This window comes from Achroia grisella, unplaced genomic scaffold, assembly GCF_030625045.1.
Source record: "Achroia grisella isolate CSIRO2021 unplaced genomic scaffold, CSIRO_AGI_Agris_v1 utg241, whole genome shotgun sequence".
NCBI classification, from domain to species: domain Eukaryota; kingdom Metazoa; phylum Arthropoda; class Insecta; order Lepidoptera; family Pyralidae; genus Achroia; species Achroia grisella.
Genome location: NW_026712734.1, coordinates 3180282 through 3206780, shown reverse-complemented (window position 1 = coordinate 3206780; position 26499 = coordinate 3180282). Strand labels below are relative to the sequence as shown.

At 28.8% G+C, this 26499-nt stretch overlaps 1 protein-coding gene across 1 annotated transcript in view; it reads right to left on the bottom strand.

Moving 5' to 3' along the window:
• LOC131842549 (uncharacterized) overlaps positions 1-26499 on the bottom strand; it is a 36798-nt gene that overhangs the window by 6501 nt on the left and 3798 nt on the right. The window contains exon 2 of the mRNA XM_059191120.1: positions 24195-24246. Within this exon, the coding sequence (XP_059047103.1) occupies positions 24195-24221 (27 nt within the window). The 5' untranslated portion in view covers positions 24222-24246. The remainder of the gene's footprint in view (positions 1-24194; positions 24247-26499) is intronic.

Below are 26499 nucleotides of genomic sequence, written 5' to 3'. Positions count from 1 at the left end.
AATACTTGATTTTTTAATACATACATAATATACATAAAAATTACCCAGACCTATACAAACAATCATACTCATGAATACAAATGTTTGCATCGAGCAACGAATCGAACCCGCAGCTTATTGAATAGAACCATAAAGCAAGCATTTTGCTAGTAGGTGTATACAATTTAGTATATTTATACCTTGTAAATGAAAATGCAGAAGTGCAGAGGGCACTGCAAACCCGTGGGATGGTTTATGAAGCGGCTGAAGGCCCAGATCTATCAGATGAATACGTTTAAAGTAATAGTAATGTAGTTGATTACAGAACCACTGTGTAAGTATACTACTTTAATTTTAATTATTTGTTTCTTAAAAAGTAACACCTTTTTAAAAATAAATAATATAATTTTGTACCAGTAAATTAGTCTTTTCTATGCGATTTGACATCAATAGATTGAAAACAAAACTTTAAAATGTATAAAGAACATTAGGTATGCTACTCGCTGCCATTTAAGATCTGTACAAAAATAGGAAATTAACGACTTTCAACTTTTTGAGTTCATTGGCTTTTTATTTGATATTTATGTATGGGATATTTTTAACTTTAATGAACAGTAATATGAGTAGATGGTGACAATATATTTATTTATATATAATACTTTATTGCAACAACATTAAAAAGAGATACAAGTAAAAATACTAGAAATTGAAACCAGAAACAAGTACAAAAGGACGTCTTATTGATTATTATTAATTTCATTATTTTGTCCAGACAACCTTGGAAAGAGAGTATGACTAAAAATTAATAATTTGGCGGCACATGAGATGATAAGTAGACAAAATAATAAGTACTACTAAAAATTATGTAAATAAATAAAAAATAACCTTACGGACTTACAGTAAATGATATACAATAAAGTGGCGCATAAATTTTACCATTGTATTAGTGTAAATTGATTTAAATTATATTAGTTGTATTTTTACTCGTTAATTGAGAATCGATTTCTATGTATATGGGCAAAATTAATTTTTCATATTAATAACTTAAAAAGTAGCGTATACTAGAAAAATAACATATTAAAATGACAAGTCTATATATGCCAAATATCAATGTTATTAAAATTTACAACTAGAGGCTTTGATACTTAATATGTACTTTTTAATTGTATAAATCAATTATTTAATCGTATATGAAATAAAAATATATCTTTTCACCAGAATGAAAAATATTTGGCAAGTAGACGTAATTTGTAAGTATGTAACATATATTTTTTTAATAATTTTCTTCACGTTGAATGTTATTTTTTCTGACATATATTTAGAGATGAAGTTAGTCACAAGTGTGACCTTATTTAAATTTATGAATCATCAATATCGATCAAGACATATTTAGTCTCAGGTTGGTCCTGGGGTCGAATCTATGGCGCGCCTTCATTGAGGTTTGTGCAATGGTCGGCGGCTGGTACACCTACACGTCAGTAGTCTGGCGAAAATCACATTAGGGTCAGAAATAACGTCAGCCTTTCGAAGTTGCGTATCTACAAACTTGCAATATGTAGGTAAATAATGAGATCCGATTTAAATTTCAATTATTCTATTTTTAAGCAGATTAAGGAATTGGTTCCAGCAAGAATAATCGCTCGCTTAGTTTGGGTGTAGACGTGATGTACAATATTTATTTATCTTCAATACAAACGACAATCTATACATAGATTAATATCGACATATTGTCGACTTTATTAAATTAATAAATATGATGTGATATCATGTGTATAAACAAGACCTGTTATGCGAACTAATTTATATAGGCAGATATCTACAATAAATATGTTATACAACATGTAATAATTATAATGATATGATTGTCAAGATATGAGATCAGAATTGAGTGCTTATTACAGGTGGGCGACAAATTATTCATGTAGAACTGAATGTAGTTGAAATTTGCTCCGAAGGTGTTATCAAGAATTTTATAGGGCAGATAAGGTTCTAGTTTAGCTGGTCATAACATTGTATGTGGGTGCCTGGGGCGCTTGATTTGACTGCGTGGGATCGTAGGGCGCGCAAATCCGCATTGCGCTGTACCTAACCTTGAGTTGTGTTTGTCCAGTAAAAGATAATATAATGGACACGCTTTATAAGACATTAATTAAATAGCTCCCAAATGGCACTACCTACCGGTTCAAAAGAATCGAGTAGCTTTTTATTTGTAACCTAATCTAGGAATTTTGTTTTTCTCAGAAAATAATAATAACTTAAGAATGTCTAGCACAAACATTCAAGTTTAAAAATATATGCTCGTGTTCAATAATTAAATATAAAAGTGCTACCATTGCTTATCTTTGTTTGTATTTTGGCCGTGAGATGCGAATTTCATTATTATGGCCGACATTTCGTAATGATCTGGGTTAGTGGGTAAGAATTACTCTTGATATTATTTAACACGTTAATGCAACTTTACCTGTACCTAAGCATTGGATGCGTTAACTGAATTATTCTCTTTATTGTTAAAATTACTATATTATTAGTAAATTATTGTTATTAAATATTTGTGGCATAAAACAACTACGTAATAGAGCTACAAAAATATTGTATAACATCATTTAATAATATTTACATTTTGTGAAACTACTAAATAGGTATTTTTACAAGGCGCGTTTCACGAAACTTTAATGAGTATTGTCAGAATATGTTCATACACCACTCAATTACACTTAAGTAACTGCAAATGCATATTTGAATAGATACAGTACATTCTAGGTAGGGATGTATAATATATAGGAAACTTTAATTTTAATTAATGTATATAGATGCATATTTACTATAATAGAGTAAAATTTTCTTAATATCTATTTTGCTTGATTTGCTATTTTGTTATGTAAGTACATACCTACTTGCTATTATACATATTACCGGTTCTATGAAATTGACAGAAAATGACAAATGTATCTCAAAACCAACTTGCTCGGTACCTGCCTACTTACGAAACAAAGAGATTCTCGTATTGTATATGGCGTTTGTCTTCAAAGAGATGTCATTAAACGTGTGTATTAAGCCGTTTGTCGCAGTTGAACTCGCATTCCTTATCTTCTACTAATGTCTATATTATAACTGTGCTTTACATACACGGTATCTGTGGGACTCAACAGAGCATCAGACAGTCTTGAAATAAACTTAACATCCACTAATATTGTCTACAGTCAAAATTGACACGCAAATCACATCAGTTGCGAAATCTATTTAGATATCCAAATCTGTGCAAACTATACATATACAATTATACCCAAAAACACTGGCGTCTTGAACATGTTAATTAGCTCATGTAATAAATTTAAAGTTTAGTCATTATGTTTTAGTTTAAAAGTATTTGTCATCTTATATGCCTACATATTTTTTCATGTAGGTATGTATGCGCAATTAGAACAAACAAAGTTTGTTATTCGAAATAGAATTATATAAACTACTAAATCAGTGCTATTTGTGTCTTAATAATACCTAAACTGAATTAACTAAAGTTATTGGAAATTATATTTAAATCTTTTAAAATTCATATCCCGCTTCTATTTATATATTAACTGTAGATATATATAAAATACTGGAATAAAAATTTCACGATTATATCTATAGATTTAGTTTTGAATTGTTTGTGTGTTTCAGTTTAAATATATTATAAAATATTTTCTTATCGAATACATAAACACATTAATAAAAAGCGTCAATACAAAATTAATGAAAGTGTACCACACGAATATTATGTAGATTTCAATTCTCTAAACACACCCCAATTACGACACTTCAATCATTATTTAATTAAAACATATATAATACAACCATTATTTCAGCTACCATTTTGGTTTCAAAAAAAATAAAAATGTGTAGGATTTGTATCAAATAAAGTGTGACTGTCCAGTGATTGACAGAAATATGCCAAAGATTTATGATTTATTCTTATTTCGAAATATTAACATGTTTGTGTAATTATGCATCAAATTGCTTAATAGTTCTCTGAAGGATATTTATAGACTGTTATAGGTAAAAAAAAGATTTTTACATTTTTTATTGTTGCGAAACATTATCACTTAACTGAAATTAATGAATGAGTTTTATAAATATTTTTTGTGTGATTGAATCATTGTGTTATTTACCATGTCAATTTTAAATGTCGATTACATTATTTTTACTATTTGTTAAATAACAGTAAGAGGGTAAATAATTTAAGAGATATTCTCAAGAGACGGTTCTGTTAGCTATTGTAGATCACTATTCAAAATTCATTATAAGATTATTTGTAGAAAACTTAAAATAAATCAAGTCTAGAAAATTGTGTAATATTTACAATAGCTAGGTATTACAATGTATATAGGATACCCTAGTTGATCTTCCGCTCTTGTCCGTTCCGCTTAGAATTCCACGCTAACAATGAAAGTGATGCGCGCGCAGCACAATGCGCAAAGGTTCTCACGCGACGAAAGCTGGCTGACGTAATCGTGCGACTAAATGCCGATATAGGGCCACTATCTGATATGTATAAGATAACTTTGCATGTAATTTACATTTTCGTACTCAGCAGGCATTAATTAACATCTGGAGGATTTTTTAGCCAGTTGTAAAAACGCTGTAATTGATTGTAGATATTATAAAACAATGCGTTTGCGATTTCTAATGAAGGTATATGAATTTTTTAAATTTTAAGTCAATAATAAATATAGTTGCCGACCATACTCAAACGTACAACTTTTTATTGTCTATATATTTTATTACTTTGTTAATAGTCATCAGAAAGATTTCAATAAATTCAATCGCCACAACTAGTTGGCTACGTCTAGAATAAAAGTTTTCTAGTTCTTTTGTAGTATTAACATAATTAGAAGGTAATAAACTAGGTATCCATGGCTGTACCTATTACTTAAAAGATATATTATTTTTATTTCTTTTAAACTTTTTTTATAGAGTTGCGAAAAAGTGCGTTGTAATTTAATCAAAGTGACAAAAATATACAGGTTGTGTGTTCAAATATATTTCTAAGAGTTGAGTTAGTACCACTTTTTTTGACAGCTCACCTTGAACTTTCGTTTTAATTAATGAGTAGTTACAGGTAAACATTACTCTGATAGTCTATACCTAAAACATTGGATTGAATTGTGTTTTATATATATATTAGAAAAGTAAATAAAAGCAATGTTTACTAGTAAAATGTTCTTGCTCTAAAAGGTTATAATATTTATGTTTGTCAAGCATTTGTCTAAATAAAAACAATATGCTTATACGGACGTAAAATACTCTTACGGAATATTTGTGTGTCTTTATGCGATATCCATTTATGACAGTTCTGTGTGGGTGATGTTAAACTTGAAAATTTTAGCGTAGTTGTATGTGCCGTTTTAGGTTCGGTATTAGTGTTAGGTATAAAGACCAAGTCCAGCGTATCTATATTCTATGTAGATGGATGAATCAGTATGCTCAGGTTATATTAGCAATTCAATGACTTTCCAGGTTATGGTGATCTTAATCGCGTCACCGGCGCCGCGCTACGGACTTGTCGCATTGTCGACTCACCGTGTACAAAGTAACACGACACTGCTATTGTATTGTAATACACTTTGTGTCATGCCACAATTTTGAGTAAACATTGCCTTCTATGACCTAGTTGTATATTGTGCTAAATTAAGTTATAATGTATAACACGTTGAGTAATATTAGATTAGATTACAGTATTTCTTAATAATTCTTATTGTTACTAAATATTTACGTCAATATTTTTTATGGAACAAGTATACGATTTCCGTAAGAAATTTAAACCAACAGGAAATACCTTGATTCATATTTTTTATAGATTGGATGTGACTCTATGATACTGCCAAACACTAAGCTGTTAGGATCTTTTGACATGATCAAAAATAAACCTAAACATTATGTTCATTGGGAATGTTAATTGGGAATGAAATATTCATAACGTTTTACTTCTTTATAGTATTATTATATTCACGGTGATAAGCATCTAATCGTTAATTTTTACTTTTACATTAACACCGGATACCTATGTATAGCCGTATGATTAATAAAATGTGGAAGGACTCCTCTAAAAAACCATCTATCTACCTAGTCTAATGAGTTCAGTAAACATTTATCAAAATGTCAATTAAAACTATACAGTGTAGAACTGTAGAGATATGTCGTAAGTAGGTACTCAGTTCAAATTGCCTTGAAAGTCTATAAATCTAAGTTAATGACAATTTTTTGTCCAAATTTCCTCTACAATATATATTTCATGTAATCAGAAGCTAATACCACAGATAACATAATATTACCTAATACTCAGTTAGTAATTAATGTATATAATAAATTCGGACATTTGATTTGTTAGTTAAACCACTTAGGAGAATTAAAGTAACTTTAAATGCATAGAAAAGTCACGTGATCTCGATGGGCATTTAAATCAACTTTATAGTAAGTAGATTTAGATTCCAAATTGCAGTTCATAAAAAGTATGCTGATATAGATAATAAAAATAAATTTCAAATTAATAATAATTCATTTCACATGCAGATAGATTGCGGTAGCTGTTTTATTTATTGTTTTCACTAAAATTCTTATAGAATTGTATAATTAACTTATTATTATGTATATATGTATGTACCTACTAACATAGAAATAAGCAAAATATCTTTCATAACACTATGCTAACTAACATCGGGGTCCGCTTCCAAGTTCGTTAACGTTACGTATGTGTATGTAGGTACTTACACGATAATATTATGTTTGTATGTACAGGCTCTTGAGGCGACAATCCATTTTGTCCCAATTTGCTAATTTCTGGTTCCGCACCTTATTTTATGTAATGAAACTGTGCCTTTGCTAGTAGAAGTAGCTAATAAATTATAAAAAAAATACGTGTTTATTGTATTCAATTAATTTTAAATTATATTGATGAAGTGTAAATTTATTAACTACTGCGGCTACTACTTTAGAAAAAATCGAAGTATTGTTATATTTTATACTATTTTTGTAATATAGTCCACATTATATTTTTGAGTAAATAATAATATAGAGTAATTACAAGCAATCGCATTATAAATAACTAACTAAAAATTATAATATATAATAATTGTAATTATTATATATTATAATTTTTAGTTTAATATAAATAATATATAGTTTTAAATAAATAATTAAGTATAGTATAAAAAAATAAATAAAATGATAATGATAATAATGAATTAAAAATAAATAAATAAGGACAGCAGGAAAACATAAAAGACAATACTATATATACAGAATACTAGCACAGCGCAAGTAGTATAGGTACATGCTTACTGACTAAAAATAAAAATATAGAGTATAGACGGCGGTACAGAAGTAATTGGAATATAAAAAAAGACAAAAAAAATTATAAAAGTGTAGAAGATTTTAACCTACTTTAATTCTATGCAGGTTATATACAAAGAATGCGCAGGGGCATAACGCCAAATTGAAATGCCTGATCAGAAGTCGACGCATTAACATATCGGATTAACTTTACATAACGCATTACACAACAACTGCGACACATTGGCATGTGCCGAAAATCCATGTACTTTCTACTATTTGAACTACAAACTAAGAAAATAAAGTTTAAAATAACAAAAATTTAAGAGATATCAAACAATCACATATTTTGGGAGTACATGAATAAATCATTCAAATGACGGAACAGTCGTTGACGGGGATAATTGAAAATGGGGATCTTCATTTATAGGGTTTGTGTTTATTTTTAAACTTTTGTGTTTAATATACATTTATACATATAAATGAAATTGGAGCGTCTATTTGTAATATTGAAATAACTGTTTTTTACTACATGCATATGAATATAAATACGGTACATACACCAAAATAACAAAAATAACATTTTTTAGAATTTTTGTCTGTCTCTGAAATCTCTGGACCGATTTTGACGGGACTATTGGCAGGCAGCTGATGTAATAAGGAGTAACTTAGGCTACGTTTATTTAAGAAAAATAAAGTTAAATTCCACGCGTACGAAGTCGCGTGTAAAGCTATGATAAAATTATTAATATAGTTAATTGGATCTTAATATGAATAATAATATGTAAATAAAGCTAGAAAACCTTTCTTGACGTTTAGATAGAAATATAAAAATTTTATTTGCTAATTCTTTTACAATTTTTTTATATAAAAATTGTCATTGTTTAAAATTTTATGCGGTCATTATTTATATCAATATTTTAAACATTCAATATATTAAAAGATCACGAGATTTTACCACGTTATATAATAAATAAAACTTGGAAACCGTGATTTTTTTCTAATTATATGTATAATTTGTCATTGGATCATATTTTTGTTACGAAATAATATTACCCATGTTCTTGTAAATCAATGCAAAAATACTAATTCCTAAGAGCTTCACGAATTTATTTTACTATTTCGGTTTAAGTCCAAAATTTTGAACTACAATAAATATCATCCTTGTGGTTTCGAGTCTGAAGATTTAACTGAGATAGTACTGCATTACGTTATAATGAGGTACCTACTCTGAATCAGTAAGTGGACTAACTGGAAAAATCGTTAATGACTCATAACCGCATGTGTATGATACAAGTTACTAAAACAAGGCAAGTAAAGGCGGGATAACAAGAAAGGCGCAGCTTTCACCCACGCAGTGAGGACATTACATCGAGGTCTCAGTCAAACGTCTTTGCTTTACGTAAACAGAATCGTGACATGAACTTATAGTTTGTACTCTTAAAGATTAATGAAGCGGCAAGGTGCAGTTGTTTCGATTACATTGTCTAATGTTTTATAGGAAATGAAAATTATGAGGTCAAGGTCATTTTTATTGACTTTTATGTAACTGGAATAGCAAATAAGCTAACGATTCACCTGATAGTAAATAGTATCCGCCACCTATATGGTAACAATATATCAGGTTAGCCTTCATGTACTACATGTTTTGCTATTCCTGAGGAATAATATATCATGGCATAGCCAGTCCAGCTCAGTAAATAGATTTTACAAAAGTAACTACTTGACCGTTATTACAGGGCTAACAGATAGACCACGCAGACAATTTTGTTTAAATCTCAAGGTTTTGCTCCTAAAAAAGTCAATAAAATATATTTAGTCTACTACTTCATATATGGATAAATCTCGCAATAACGTAATCGTTTTAAACTCCAATTACAGTTGCACGATATAATATTAGGTGTAGTACGTATTACAATTCAGAAATAGTGCTGATTGCAGCGTGTCTAATATAATCATTGGTTAATAAATCAAATTGACGATGGGGAAACTGATATAGTTATGGCTCTTATATTTATTGCTTGACAAAGGATTTGAGGCATATGACCCCGATGTCACAATGAACTATGTAGGTATATCATAACATTAGACTATTGTACAGTTGTAAAATAATATGTTACTTGATTTTCTGGTTAACTGTCCTATGGATAATTAGTTATATTATTAATTCTTATTTTAAATTAAATTTCTACATAAATATTCGGTTTCAAAAGATAGTGAGTAAGTAAGGAGTGAATTAGTTACTAGTAAAGTAAAAATGGACCAATTAAAAGTTGAATTTATAACCAAATATGAAATTACATTTATTTATGTTTACGAATTCAAATTGTCCATTTTATTTTATTAATAAACACATAAATCGCTGTAGGTAACTAGACCTTTGATGTGATGGTATGTAGACACATAGTTCGTTTTGATAAATAAGAATATTGAATACAGACAAAAATATTCCTTTTAAGAAAAAAACATGATTGCTACAAATAATTAATTTTACGAAATATGTAGTTTGAGAAATAAGTAGTTGAAGAATAACTTGCTACTTATGAGTTTCGCAATCCTATATTAAATTAATTAACTTAATACATAAATAATACGATAATAATGTAATGCAATTACTTTAACGAAATATTTCTATCTAAGAAATTAAAAGTCTAGTTAAGAAACAACAAGCATTCAATGTTGTAAAACAACAATCATTTTCATTCAACATTTCGTGTCTATTACAAATCATAGTACCCACTAATTTAAAGCATTATTATACTTTATAATTCAACCAACCTAACTACGAGCTATAACAATAAAATTATTAAAAAAAGGACTACGTGTGAATCTCTTATAACATATCTGAATATCATTTTGTTAGATATCTATTTATTACGTCAAGAGACATGTGCGTGTGCATTTATCATTAGTTTCGTCTATGTGACATTGAGGTGACGTTCTCACTTGCCAAGCCTTGAATGGTACAGATGGGTGAATTTCTGAACGAGGCCCACGCACGCTTACATTGTTGCAGCAAATTGACCTCCAGCGCGGTCGTTCCGCTGATAACATTGTCTTTCCTCGATATAGATATATTTCGGTTAGATATCGTCACAAATTCTTGATTGTACGCTTTTGTACTTATAATTTGAGGTCGAGTTGGCGGATTTATATATATATCATAAATTACTGTGGTTTATATTTTATGAACGCAGCATATTTATACTGTGAGAACTTTATTATCTACATTACAATTTTAATCTGATTTATGATTTTAGCCTTCATACTACATTGGCTCAAAACACTTTAGATACTTTCCCCTTCTTAACACTTTTTATTATGTATTATTTTTCGTGCATTTTATATGTATTTACCTATATATTATTATTTCATTTATTTAGTCTAAGAGCACGATTCAAATATCTATTCTTACTATCTCTCTGTAATTGTATGTCATCTGTAATAGCATGACTATTGACGTATTGATGTATATTTTTTTATTGTATTGTATTTTTTTTGCTGTTTTCTCACGAATGAAGGGTCCTACTTAAAAATCTACCCGTTTGGTTGGTATATGTTTATTCATTTTTATAAAACGCAAACAATTTGATAATGCGGGAACAAGTTGCAAGGAATATTATCAATAACCAGTAAACGAGTCTAATTGACGTAAGGATAATAATAAAATGTGAAGTCGAGGACGAGGACAGAGACCGGTGACATCATTAATAACATATTTTATGCAGATATAATTGTCGTCATAGTCTATTTTTTAATGCATAAATATACAACCATAAGTAAGTAGGTATATTTCGTAGTGTACATTTTAAAAGTAAGATAGATTGCTTCATACATACAGGGACTACCTGTTACCTATTCTGTTGACAGAATGCATTTATTGTATAGATTTTTTTTTAAATGTAATAGTCAATAGTGCAAAAAAGTAAAAATTTGTGTACATGTACCTTTAATGTTTGTTCTTTATTATATGTAGCTCTATGATTGGAATTGAAATAAAAAAGTTTTAGTGTTGTCATTTAGTTGAAATCATTTATTTTAAAGAATTCTAAATATGAAAGGATCAATATAAATATGTATCCAGTTACGCGTGTACATATGTATATCCATCTACTCTATTTGCAATGTTGACAAACCGTATGCTCCGGTCTTTTATTCATCAACTGTAGGCGCATTTTTTGCATGGAATCACAATGTTGTTTCCACATAACAATAGGAAATTATCTGAAAAGTAACCGAATAAATGATTAATTAGTCCTTCACAGACGTCACGGTTACATGGAGAATAGTCATGATGAATAGTTAATTAGGTCTTTACAGTATTTGATAATATATAAATGCATTAGGACGTTGCAAGCAAGAAGACACCAAAACCGATATAAACAATTACGAGTATATTCATGAACAGAATATTTGTACCATGTTAGATATCGAATCCGAGAACAGCGGATGTAAACCGGTGTGCTAGACCACTAGGCTATCGTATACATTTAACATGTTAAAAATGAAATTATAATCGGGGCTATAATGTTGATCACATTAGGTATATGTAATACAAATTAATGAAGACATGCATGGATACATTTCTAAAATAAACTCTTCCAGTTTGAAAATGTCTTTGCCGGGTACAATTTTATTTTTTCTTAATCTTACATTAGGTTTAAAAAGAGTTAAATCTATTCTTATATGATTCTTCTTATACGTAACAATACATACATATTTTACCACAGATTTCAGGCATTATTTTACAAATTCAAGTGTAATATTGTAGGCAGATAGTAATATTTGTGGGCGCAAGTAAATTGCATCTGTCTTATTCTTATTGAACGTGGGTACTTTTGGCGAAGACCTTGTACAAAATAATCCATTGTTTGTGATCCTTGGTTTGGTGTTTGCTCCTTTATATTACATTACAAACCAAGGTAAATATACCATTATTATGTTATCTTTATTACATTATAGCTATTGATACCGACCGAGTAGCGGTCAAACAATTATTTTATATTAATTAAATGTAGTTAGCTCGTATTGGTGTCTTAAATTGGTATCCACTTATTCTAAAGTTTCTAATGACAAATTATTATTGGCGTACATATGAATGTACTAAAAATAAAGCCAGTTTGAATAGTACTTTTATGTTGTTAATATTGATTTGAAGTACCTAAATACCTACACACAAGGTACTTCTGATAAACAGTGTACTAATTAGATGTTATTAGCAAGTAATTGTGTAAAATTAATATTTCTATAAGAAATCATCACGTTACCGACTATTGCGTGCTTACACGTAAACAGGTGCACGACCCTTGACTGGTGTTTTCAATTAGATATTGGAGAAAAAATACAAGTATTATTGTTTAAATATCTTGTATATCGTTTAATAGTAGAATTAGGTCACTATTTATTATGGATGTTATTGATGGAAGGGTATATTTTTAATACTTGTCTAATGTTATATTATACATTATTACGTACGAATGAGGTAATCTACCTTATTCTTACGTAATAAAATATCATTTTCAGGTTTACAAACATAAACTCAATATCTAAAAGATATGATGTGCATGTAGATTGATTAGTAAATTGTATGTTACATTTTTATAAAAGAATGAAAACAATATTAATATATAAATAAACTATCATATTATATTATAAAACTATCCACATCTTATCAAACAGATCTTACATCTTTCCGATATTTTAAATTTATTGTTTATTGTATTGTTTTGATACATATAAGTATAGTGTGTGTAAATGGAATGAACACTTATTAAGACGTCAGCATGTGGGTGGCCTCGCAGACATTCTTTCAAAGACCCTAACTTGTCCAAACAATACTAGTTAGGTGCGTTGCTTTTGCAAGATCTTGAACTTTGGTGCAAGTTTTGAACTGACGGCAGTTTTATTTGATTACTTTTGCTCAGTATTTATATATTATTTTGCTATGTTAGTTAATTCATATTTTATTTCCCTTTATTACGTCAATATTTTTCTTAATAAATATTATTAAAAAGTATTATTACTATGTAATATTATGTTATCTGTGTTATTATTAATATACAGTTTTTTATTTTAACTTTATTGTCATTTATGAGTAATTACTAATTTATCAAATTAAGCATTAATTGGATTATTTTTCTCCGTAAACATAGAATGCCTGTTTTTTAGGAGTATAAATTATTTCTTTTAAGATTATTTATAATTTGGGAGCTACTAATTTGACTCCCATAAAAATTATTCTTAATGCTATTATTAATGTAAGGGATTCACCCTTACATTAATAAACTCTGTCAGGCGGACGCAGAAATAATTTAATACAGTTCAGGATGTATCCAAATTATAATTGTTCAAAGTAGAATACAATTATTACACCTACAACGGTGTGTACAAAAATATGTAATAGTTATTAACATGTACCGCATCCATAATCGTGTGACCTAGACCGATATACAATGGTTATTGGTATTAATACAAATAGGGACAACAGCTTCAAGTGCATTCATGAATTATTCAATATCTGAAATAATAAAAAAAAGTTAACGAGAACTGACCTCGACAAAACACCACAAATGATAAGATCCAAGAAAATAAAATAAGTCATCATAACTTTATATATACATATGTTATTTCACTAAATATTATATGTTATGATATTTGAATTTAAATGGCAAAATTTATGGTAATTAATGAGTCATCATGAAACGTAACAAACTATTAATTTTCTACAACTGACCGTACAGGTCAGAGATACAATCATTAAAATACCAGAAGTGGACGTGATGATGCCAAAACACAACGGATGTCAATTGTGTTTTATATGCTTTTAAATTATGACATTTGTAATACGAATCAGAAATATGAAATCTGGTATGGAAATGGTAATTTATTTGATGGTACACATCAAATAAATTACCATACCTACTATGTACATAGAAGAAAAAAAAAAAAGATATTTTGTTAAATACGTAAGAAAATAATTTATTCGAAATTAAATTCTTATCATACCAACACTAAAAACAATAATTTGTCTGATTTGGTTTGGTTGATGGTATGTCATGTAACAGTACAAAAAATGACAAGTGAAAATTTCTTTCGGATTGGAGGAAAAATGTATACCCATTTACAATTACCAGATGGCAGATTTAAAATATAAAGATAATATTGTATTTGTTTGCTATAATTAGTTGTCATTGTACTCCACTCAAATGTAGTAAATTGTTTGTATGTAACAAACTGATTAATTAATTACATAACAAATTAATTTATTACAGTCCCCTAATTAAAACCGGCAGCAGTAACTTTGAGGGCTTTTCTCAATAGAAGTAAGTACTTACTTACAATGACCCGTACACTCATTATCGAGGTTTCTCAGAAAAAAATGGCCATGAGAAAATTTGCTTGTTACATTGCAACTAACGTTTCTCTTCAGTTTCTTGTTTTTGTTCAAAGATTTCATAGTATGAATAAAATTAGTTAACAGATAGATAACGGAAATGAAAGTGCGTGAGCTAAAATGTAAGTTCAACAATTATCGTCTTTACTTAACTGTCAAAAAGAAAAGGATATACCTAAAACCTAAAATTTAGGAAGTATTTTTTGTCTGGATTGATAAAGATATCTTCGGCATCTGAATTAATTTTAATGATTTGTTGTGTTGATACAGTATCAGTGTCAAGGTAAAATTACACCAAAGAAAGAAGGGCACTGAATAATCACCAAATGGAATCAGATTCAGAAAAAGAGGCATGAACGCGATATTTATTTTATATGATTTACCCCGCCCACAAAACAATACGGGCACTTGCGGGTTGCTTTTATATATTAAAAAAATACATATACATATATTATATATATATGATGAATATGAAGAAATATATTTTATAATTATTAAATTCTAAATAGCAAAACAGGTATATGTTTTTTGTTTATACGGAAGAAAGAATGCATTGAAGTTCCTGCTTCACCGTGGATAGTAGGAATTCCACCTAGTTACGTTGACACAGAAAAATATATATTTACAAATTAATCAATACTTAATAATTTAATGTTTATATTATGTAATTGTGACCATAAAATATGTTTTGGCATAAGAAAAGGCAAATATAATTATTAAGTATTACATAAGTCAGTCCTTTATAAATGAATAAGTAAACAAAATTGAGATTAATTATAAGTAGCGGTTCCGTCCGTTTCAAATTGTGATAATAAAAATAGTAGGTTTGAATTTGCAAATATCATAGATTTGCCTATTTGCGTATGCGGAAGATAAAAATTAATATAATGATAAGTAAAATCTAAAGTAGTTTTCAGTTTGAATGTAAAGAAATAAGAAATATCTTTATTCAATCGGTAAATTTACAAGATTTTGAATTATAACCATATTTTATTTAGTTAAAATCATCACCATGTACAAGCTGTACATGTTCTTTTTTAATAGATACAGTTTATAAAAAAAGACGGAGATAACAGTGTGGATATATATTTCGCCACAGAATCCTATAAATCTGTGGTGTAGTAACCGATTTAAATAGTTGTCCATAATTTTCTATAAAAACATTATTATCGTTAACGAATTCTTCAATTTTATAGTAAGCTTTTTTGCATAGGAACTGTTTTATTTGACATTTATATTTTTGCAGTTTGTGGACCTTTAAACTACAAAGTATTGATAGGGCTGCATCTCAACGTTAAGGGAATTAGAAGATTTTTTATTGCTTATTTTTACATTTTTTCCTATAATGTTAAATAATTATTACAATATATGTCCAGTGTATGGTTCTTTTATAGAGTATGGTTTTCTATATCTGTTTTACTAAATAATAGTATGTAAGTGTTAGTAGTGTAAGTTATACGAAGGTTGTGGAATATGGTTTGTTGTTTTCTTACGTCTTAGAGCGGTAAAAATTATCGTGCAGTATATTTGTAAAATTAGTGGGTGTATCCAGTAATGGTCAACGTGAGAGTGGTATATTGGGTTGCATTTTCTTTAAACTACAAAGTATTGATACACACATTAAGGGAATTAGAGATTTTTTATTGCTTATTTTTACATTTTTTCCTAGTAAAATAATTATTACACATGTCCAGTAGAAAGGTTCTTTTATGGAACATTAAATTTCTATATCATCCTTTACATAATAATTCTGTAAGTGTTAGTAGTGTGTTTAACGAAGGTGTGATTCATGTCAATGTTGTTGCAGCTTACATCTTAGTTAATCGTAATCACAATATTAGTGCGGACATTTGATTCAAAAAAAACGTTTTAAAATATGGTAATAATAAATCATTATAAATTTAAATGAAGGTTTTCTTGCCATATTATGACTTCACTGATGATTTTCTGAAATAGACACATAGAAATAAAAATCGTTTATTCAAATACACACATTGAAGCACTTTTGAATACTAATGGATCTACATTAAATTTTCATACATCCTATACATAAAATTCTGTAAGTTGTAAGTAAGCTGTGTGTTTAATAATTTTATTATTACTTTACATTTTTAAGTTTAAGTGTGTGAATCAAATCACAATATTAGCACTAATTTCCATTAAATACTAAAATATGGTAAAATAAATCAATATATAATTTTGTGAACTTTTCTTAATAAGAGATTTCAGTCATTTATGTAGTATAGTGTTTAGGAACAAAATGAAGGTAATAAAATATACGTACTATAAAAACATGTGTCTATTCATCCATTTTATACCTACTAATTATTATACTACAAAACATGTTTTAACAAAAAAGCTAAATTAATATCGCAGTTAGAAAATGGTTCTAGTGAAATTATCAAATACTAGCAGATACTGACAACGTGATTCAGATATGAATAGTTTTTTTGTCAAATTCATTCATATTTATAACATGTATGTTTTTAATATTAATTTTGTATATTCACATACTAATATTATACAGGTAGGTATATTTATTGAGCTCTGACCCTTGACGTAATTAAAACCAGAAAATAATAATGGATAGCCCTAACGAGAGCGGTGTATGATGCAAGCTTCTGTAAGTACCACTGGCAAGTTGCTCCACATTCGCTCTTTGTCTTAAGAACTTGGCGGTAAAAGGTGGTCACTACTATGTAGTTATTCTATTTCTTATTGCAATATAATGGAAGAAAATGTACAATTGTAACGTGAACCTTTTCATAAACAACGTGCAGTATGGAAGCAGGGGTTTGTTAGTGATGGGGACTACTAAATCCAACCTCCATTGGAATAATAATATTCTCAAATTGTGCCACACTAGCGATTGTCGTTTGTTCAGGCGGACCATTCTAATATATATCAGCAGGGGGGAAGGGGATTGTTAGTAATGTGGACTGATGATCTTATTGCTAGCAATGTACCATATCAGGTTGACCTCCACGCGGTCCCCCCTGGAAACCACCATGATAAATACTTTGTGAATTTGTCACGATGGGCTAACTGACTTGACCTCATGCTCATCTTATCATCCTCCGCTGGTGCCCCGCCCGCGTAAACCGTTAGCGCAGGTGGGTGCATAATTCCATTATCATCCATAAAAAAAATATATATATAAGCATTTGCAAATCAAGCAAATCTGTACAGTATAGCTCTATAGTTGCTACATAATCTGAAAGTACTTAATTAATTATGTTTTATAACGGAATGTTTAGATTTTACTTTTTATTGTATTCATTTATCGCAGCGTAAGGCAAGTGTATATCTGTTCATAATAATTATCACAATATATATTTTTTAATATTATAACATTTCATTAAATATATTGAATTGTGGTGTCGTTATTTCTTATTAATTAATTACATATTTTAGGTAATAAGATTGATCGTATATACATAATTTACAACTATAAAGAGGCTACTGCTAAATAATTAAGCTTCAGTTCATTTGTTGAAGAAGACCAATTTCTACTTTTTATTGAGAAATGGATTTCTCTATTATTCACGAGTATGGACTAAGTTAATTAGCGCATAATGTAACATACTGTAACTGTAACTGTAAGCGTAATAGTCTGACTCCATTTTAATGTATCTACATAATGCAGATTTCACTTCACACCATATAAAATTTGTTAGAACTGGTCTGACAGGTTTATCATAAATCTATTGGACTACTTGACTAAATAATGTATGCATTTATTGTTATTACGGACGGAGTCGTGATTATTCAATGATATCAAAAGATGCTTTAGATAAGGGATTAATTGTAAAAATGAATTATAGCCATACATACTTACACCTTTTCATGCGAATTAAGCATTTAAAGTAGGCACATATTCTTACTTGAATGTAGTCAAGTAAGAATATGTGGCCACTTTAAATGTTACAAATCATTAAGAAAAAATGAAAATATGTCTATACTTCGATATTTACCATAATCAGAGTTACAAATTTTTTATCAAACCCTCTATTATGGAAGTGCATTTCTTCTTTTTTTTATCATATCTACTGTACATGAAAGATAATGAGTTAATCATTAAACTCCCATTATTAACAAAACAATAAGAATGCATATTGTTTCGGTACATTTACTTCCGAGCTCGTATCAATCGGTGTGAAGATTTCTTGTCTACTATTGTACGATATAGCAAACAGGTTAGTGTGATTGGGTCTAATTACAGTAAATATTTGTTTTAATTAACGTAGTAACGAACCTTGGCCTAGACTGTTGAGAAGCGTTTGTTTTATTTGCTGCTAGAACATTACTAAGGGCATATTGCTTCATGGTATTAGTACGGCGACAAGGACAACACTTCTGCATACTAACTCTTGTCGCGATCACAAAGTAGTTTTTGTATTATTAATCAACCCTACTAGTCTCATAATTAGTAAATGGTAAAGTGATGTAGTATTGGTATATATAGAATTATGACGAAATAAACAAATAATATATTTATTTTGAACTACCTGTGTCCGCGGTTTCAACCTCGTTAAATTTCAATATAAAATATAGCCTATGTGTTACTCTGATGTATAGGCATTGTAATGTTTTACCAAAATCCGTTCAGCAGTTTTTGCGTGATAGAGTAACAAACATCCATACTTACAAACTTTCGCGTTTATAATATTATAATAAATCGGTATATTACATAATAATATACATAAAAAGAAAATCAAATTGAAAAGTTCTCTTTTTTAACTTGGTTGTAAACATCTGAAACATGACTATTAGGTTAGTAGGACAGTTGGGCATTACTTGTTAAACTCTTGAATAAAAGTGAAAAAAAAGAAAAAATATAAGATTACAAAATCTTATAGAATAACATTTTGGATTTCACTAAGAATGAAATTAAAGTCTGTTTAGAACAATTGTAATCGTAATATTTACGTACACACATACCTTGCTTAAAAATACTTAATATATATACAGATATACAGATGTCTGTATATATATACAGTATGTAATATTATATTATCTGTGATATACAGACATCTGTATATATATTGATTATGTAGTATACATATACACAATATACAGATACATAATATCCGTATATTGTGGGCCGTCTACTAATTGTGTACTATATATAGTACACAATTGACTACATAGTTATGTATGTCGTCAATTGTCGTTCTGTCATTATAAAATAAACAATACAAATAAAGCATTTCAAAACCCATATCGGTAATCAAGTATTGTTCCGCATACAGATGTATTGGAGAAGAAAGGCAATTACAAATTACATTTGCTAGATTCATATTGGTTACTAAGTAGATCTAATTTTTTGATTAAGTACACGCATACAAGGATACATTTTATCTATAATACATCTAATACTTATGCAACCTATCATTGCATAAAATGTAAAACATTAAGTACATAAGTAACTAATAAAGAATAAAATTTTGCCAAATAATCTTTCGTGCAGTAATAAACAAATAATATAATAACTTAATATACTAATGCTTTTTATAGTCCCAATTTCATTCTTAAATAGTTTCCAGTTAATTTTTGTTACCTCCTATTGCCTCTGCGATGTTTTTGTTTAATTAGAAAATATATACAGATTACAGAATATCACGGATTTATTCTGTAGTCCGTAACTAACTATACTATAAAGATTTAATATGCATTATGTGGTTAAATTGCACCTAATAGTTTCTATAAAAACATAATAAACTGAAAAAGTTACTTAATTTAAATTAACCATTAACCTTGATATGGATTTTTTAATAAATTTAGATAGAAAATATTTTTTTAGATAACTTACTATTTCAAGTATAAGTTTTAATAATGAACTTTAATAACTGTTTAAATCCACATAAAAATTCTTTAAACTTATATATGGTTCAATAACAAATTTATTGTAGCAGGTACCTATGTCGAAATGTCATGTTATAACATAAAACCGGGTCCTGTATGTAATTCCAAGCATTGTAAAGATCGGGTCGCTGTCCACTTTCACTCTCGGGGTACATCGAATAAGACAAGCACTAGTACTGACCCAGTATATTTTGACGTTAAATAATGAGGCTTTTTATTTACAATATCATGTGTAATTTGAGAGAAATGTTTTTAAATATTTAAATTATCGCAGATATACAGTTATAACAGTTATTTATTTTTAATTTATTATTATAAATTATGAATTTAATATTTTAATAGAAAACATTATTTTTTATCAATTCGTTAGGGTTCTTCTTGATGTATCAATAAAACTAAATATTAGGTATGTACTCGCATATATTCATACAATGTTAAAAAATAAAAAATTTCTTGCAAATATTGAGTATATTTCCAATACTTACATAGTTGGTAATAGTTCCGCTCACATTAAACTAGTTTCGACCACTATTATGATTGTGCTTGCGACATGCTTCTGAGAATAGTCCAGTTAGTGGTTACTTAAACATATCACCAATTTGAAATCAATTCAATACTAGTCATATGTATTTTAACTGAATATAGTCGTATAATGGAATCTATGAATAAATATTACGTACTTAACCAAGCACGTTCATTATAGATGGATTTCTTTTGGCCGTATAGCTCTTTGCATATTTGTTGTTTTTTAGCATAATAGCACCAATACACTTTACCGCCTGGTGGCTCATATCTGCTGTATCGCCTTCCTGACAATCGCGATATTATTCCACTGTATCCGCACCATGCATCGACGCAGTTCTTCTTTAAAGACAATACGTAATTTCCTGTTTTCAGCAACACATTATTGTCAGTGATCATAGACTGTTTAAGTTTAAGATTGTTATCAAATGGAATAAATGGATTAATGTCGCAATTAACTAACCCTTGCTGATCTTCTTCGCATATAAATTCATGCTGAGACAAGATGTTTGGTTCTTTAGGTCGTACTATACTACCAGTGTCGACTAATTTTGTATGAGGATTATTACCGTTTCTTCGGTGACATACACGACCTCGATCTTCAAAAACTAAACAATCGACAATATAATATATTTTATTCTTTATGTTGTTATTTAAAAACAATAGTTTGTCTACGTTTTTGAGGTGATTGTATCTGACTGTTTCACATTCGTATGACCCGGTTGATTCTAGAAAGCATACCTTTAACATAAGTTCAGGAGATGTAACTTCCGTTATAGAATGTAGTCGGAATGTTTTACAATCAGAGGATGAACAATTGTAGAATATTACATTTGTCCTCGGTATGTATGGGTCGTACGTTGGCATAGCGTTATTGTTTCTTAAATTGGCATTGCGTCGGCTCGATGATGGTATCGCTTTACATGTGGGATTTTGGCCCTGAAATATTTTAAATGGCTCGATTGATGAGAGAGATAGTGTTTTTACTTATGTTAGCTTTTTAATAAAATAATAGAAAGATAAATTTATCAACTATTAAAAAGTTCTGTATGTTTTCGTCTTAGGTAATACTTATAGTAAAAATAGTATTTACCTTTGTATGGATTAGGTACCAAATATATATATGAATAGGAGGAGGGTTTTGTCAAGTACTACCTCTGTTTTTAGCATCAAAGGTTTTGAAGAGGATATAAGTTCCCATACAATACTCAGCATGAATATTAGTGAAAATGAATCATAGTGGTTAACCCAAACGTGACATACCTTATCAATAACGCATATGACGTATTTGTTATAACGCTGTAAAAACAGTAATCCAGAATAATATAATGTAATACAATAATATTTCAGGTTTAATAGGAAAAAGCAATAAATATTACAAAGGTAGCTATTGTTATTATTAATTAATGGCAGGAAATAGGCAATTAATTATTTTATATATATGTAATATGTATATAAAATTAAATCTACATATATTTACTTTTTACTATGACAAACAAATAGAAATAATGCTCGGGATCCGATTATATTGTGTCTAGAATAAAAGATCCTAGATTATTAAGGTACTTATCGGTATCACAGAATCTGCTAATTTAATGATAGTGTCAATTACTTAAATTATCGCCTACGTATTAATCGGTATGACCCAATAGACCTTACCGCATATACATCATGCAGAACGTATTGAGTGATGACTAAACACAAAAAAGTGAAATTCATGCCCGCGATATTACATCACACGTAAAGGAATCTATGGATGGTAACGAGGAAGTGGTGCGTACCTATGCAATAAATTTTTAACGGCAATAACTACTGATCGATTCACTGAACTTTTATAGGAAAACTAATTGAAAATTTCCAATGACGACAATAAAACGTAAAATAAAAACTACATTTTAAAGTAATTTTAAACATTCCTACAAAAAGATTTTCAATTAAATAAGAAGATTAAATTTTTTGGCCAATGTTCCATGTAATATTTACGTTTATTCTAAATATATTGTCATTATCGCTTTTACGTGCTGAAATATCTATGTACCTACACTTCGTGTCGTTTTTATAAAATATAACAATATATTATATATACTTAAAAAAGTCTAGTAAAACAAAATTGATTAACGATAACGTAGTATAATCTAGTAATTATCCAAGGTTTCGGTTATAAAGTCGGATTTGTAATTTCGTAGTGGATACCCGTGTTACAAAAGTACAAATATAGTAATTATTATCTATATTCGTACTGGTTAAATAAGTTCCTACATATTAATTCTGTTGTAACTGGCTAATGAAGAAATGTTTTATATTCTAAATTTGTCTTTGAATTTATAGTTCTTTTATATTACATTCTTGTTTTTTTGATACTTCAATTCCTTTCATTCTATTTCTAATTGTCAGTAGTCTATATTAATATATTTTCTCCGTTTACCTAGTCTTGTTTCTTATTACTACAACAAATTCTATTACCTGGAATTGGATTCATAAGCAAAACAATTGGGACATTATTTGTGTTGTGTGTTGTGAGTGTTGCACTGTCTTTGTTCACCTTGACTTAAATGTCAATGACTGGGCTTGTCGCCATTACATAAATTCTCTATCAATTATGAGTTGATTATAAATTCATAATACTATATTTAAAACATTTCACTAATAGAGACTACAAGTATTGATAGATCGTCAATTAAAAAATAACAATTATTTAGAAAATAAAGTAATAATTTTTACAATAATGTACGTGTAATTAGGAGGAAGACATCCCTACAATTGTTTAGTGAAATATTGTTTATTTTTTATAAAACAAACGTGTTGTCGGTCCATTTGATATAAAGCAATAGCCATTACATTACAGTACACTCATGTATTGCTACTTATCATTTTGTACCAGGTGTCACTAATTTTACCATTAAGAACTTTGAACGGTAGAAAAAAACCGAAACCTACCGTGTATAGAAAAGCTTCTCTTAGGTATTTATAATTTGTATGAGTTATAATAATTAACGAATATGGATTGGTTCACGGGTACAGATTTAACAATATTCATTATAAGTATCCCCATAGCTGTACATTCTATACCATAGATTTTATTGTTTAATAAGATTTGTGTTTATTAAGTATATATTTTTTGTAAACTTACCAGTAAAAATAGTTCTTGTTTAAACATTTTTCATCCCACAGTTGGAGTGTTCCTGTAATTAAATAAATTGTTTATGATAGATATTAATATAATAGGATCATTGGATACAATGTAATAATGTACTAGAAATGCTACTATTTTACGATTTTAAGAGCGAATATACATTAAGAAGCATTTTAAAAAGAACTTCACTTATAATGAAGCTATTTTTATGAGGTTAATATCTCATAAAAATGGTTAAAAATAGTAATACTGTTGTTACTTGTACCTAAAGGAATAATTTCCTAACAACAGTATTACTAATACATTCTATTAATTGCTACTTGTGCTAAATAACTTTTAATCCAGTTTTGACAAGATCATGTGTAGGTGTGTAATATAGAGCTATGTGACTAAGTAACAAGTATGACGTTTGGCTTTAATGCATGACATTGAAATGAAGGCACCATTATTATTATTATTATAATTGAGTGCAAAATAATTAAGACCTCTCAATCAAGGTTAGAAAATGATTAAAGGTTATATTTTTGAAATAAATGTGCGAGTAAAATATATGTTAAAACGAAAACATAGTGTCTAAGTACGTGTCTCCATACCCTATACCGTAATGGTCATACCAATAACGATATAACAGTTCGGCCTATCTGAAACAATCTGAATTTAAATTTAATTAAATCTGAATTTAATAAGGGTTGAGCCTACTTAATTAACAATCTGTTACGTGTAACAGAAATCTGTTTTGTTATATCATATAGTCTCCATTGGCTTATACTATAATCTAAATCAAAATTACTTTGCAATTAATTTGCAACATTTACAGGTGCTGAATGCTTTAGATATGGAGCAAATTTTAATGCAAGTTCATATGTCTTCACTTGCATTTACTTTAATGCGTAACAAAGAAGTAAGTAAGAAAATATAAAAATTTCAGATCTGTAAAATGTGTATATACACACTTGATATAAAATGAATTATTTGTTGCAAATGCAATGTATTATGACGTAGTTTACTATAGAAAGTGTTTGATACAATAGCACATTGTGCGATAGTGAAAATGACCGCGTCCCTTGAATATTAATTGGATATTTACAACGATTGTAATATGACTACACACCTGTACAAAACGATTCATATCACTTGACAGCTGTCAATACCCCAATAAGTTGCGGTTACATAATTATCATGTTTAGAATATTATTCAATTATTCCTGTTACTTAATATGGTTAAGTTGAAAGCGATCGTAATATAAGGTACCTCCCTATTACACTAGAATATATTACTGTTATAAATACGTTTCAAAACGGTAATATTATATAAACGTAAATTTCGTAAATTCATAAATATTATATAATTTAGAACATTTTTAGAACCATAAAGGCTATTGGTCTCTATTTAAACCTGAAATAAAGTACCATTAACTTTGACACAGAGTGTGCAGTGTTTTCCTTTCCGAGTTTCGGTACACAGGCCGGTACAACGCGGCAGTTTCTATTCGATCTGTAATCAGTTACTATTTAACTGTCTTGGTGTACATTTAATATAAGGTAAGTACTTGTTTTTCTCACGTACTCATTGCAATAGCGGAGCGACCTCACAGGCAACTGTCCTTTACCGTTGAATGGCTACTAGGAACATGAAAATTGGCCTTAAATTTGCTTGTTTTTTCAGTGGTGGTAAATGTCTGACTATATAAAAAATATGTTTTTTTAATTAGTAATCCGATACAACTTCACATTATTAAATGATTTGATATTACTATATCTATCTACTAATCGAAATCGATTTGAATCCATAATGATCAAATTATGGGCCACGTTCCATGAAATCAGTTCAGTTAAGTTCATGCACTGTTTGTACTAATATTGAATTTTATTGCTTATGGGAATAAACTTAGTAATTCGTCTTGGTCGAGTCATTATTTCTAGGTATTAAGTGTTAGTCACAAACAATTTTCTTACAGAAATATTAAATATTCTGTTATGGTTGTGTCTGTGCATTGTGTATAGGATACAATTTATTAATATAATGAAGTGAGATAATTAAATAATGACATTGGGTCTCGGCCTCAATTGTAAGGGATTTGTCGATGATATCAATGAATAAGCAGGTATGGTAAATACTTTATATTTTAGGCATGAATTGAAATTTAGAAGATTCAACAAGAAGATACTTCTGCGCATACACACCACAATATGCAAAGATTTAGACTATATTTCGGATCATAATATGCGATGATGCGATTTTAATATTAGGTCTTTGCCCAGCAATGACATTAAAAGGCTGTTATCAACTTTATTTATTATT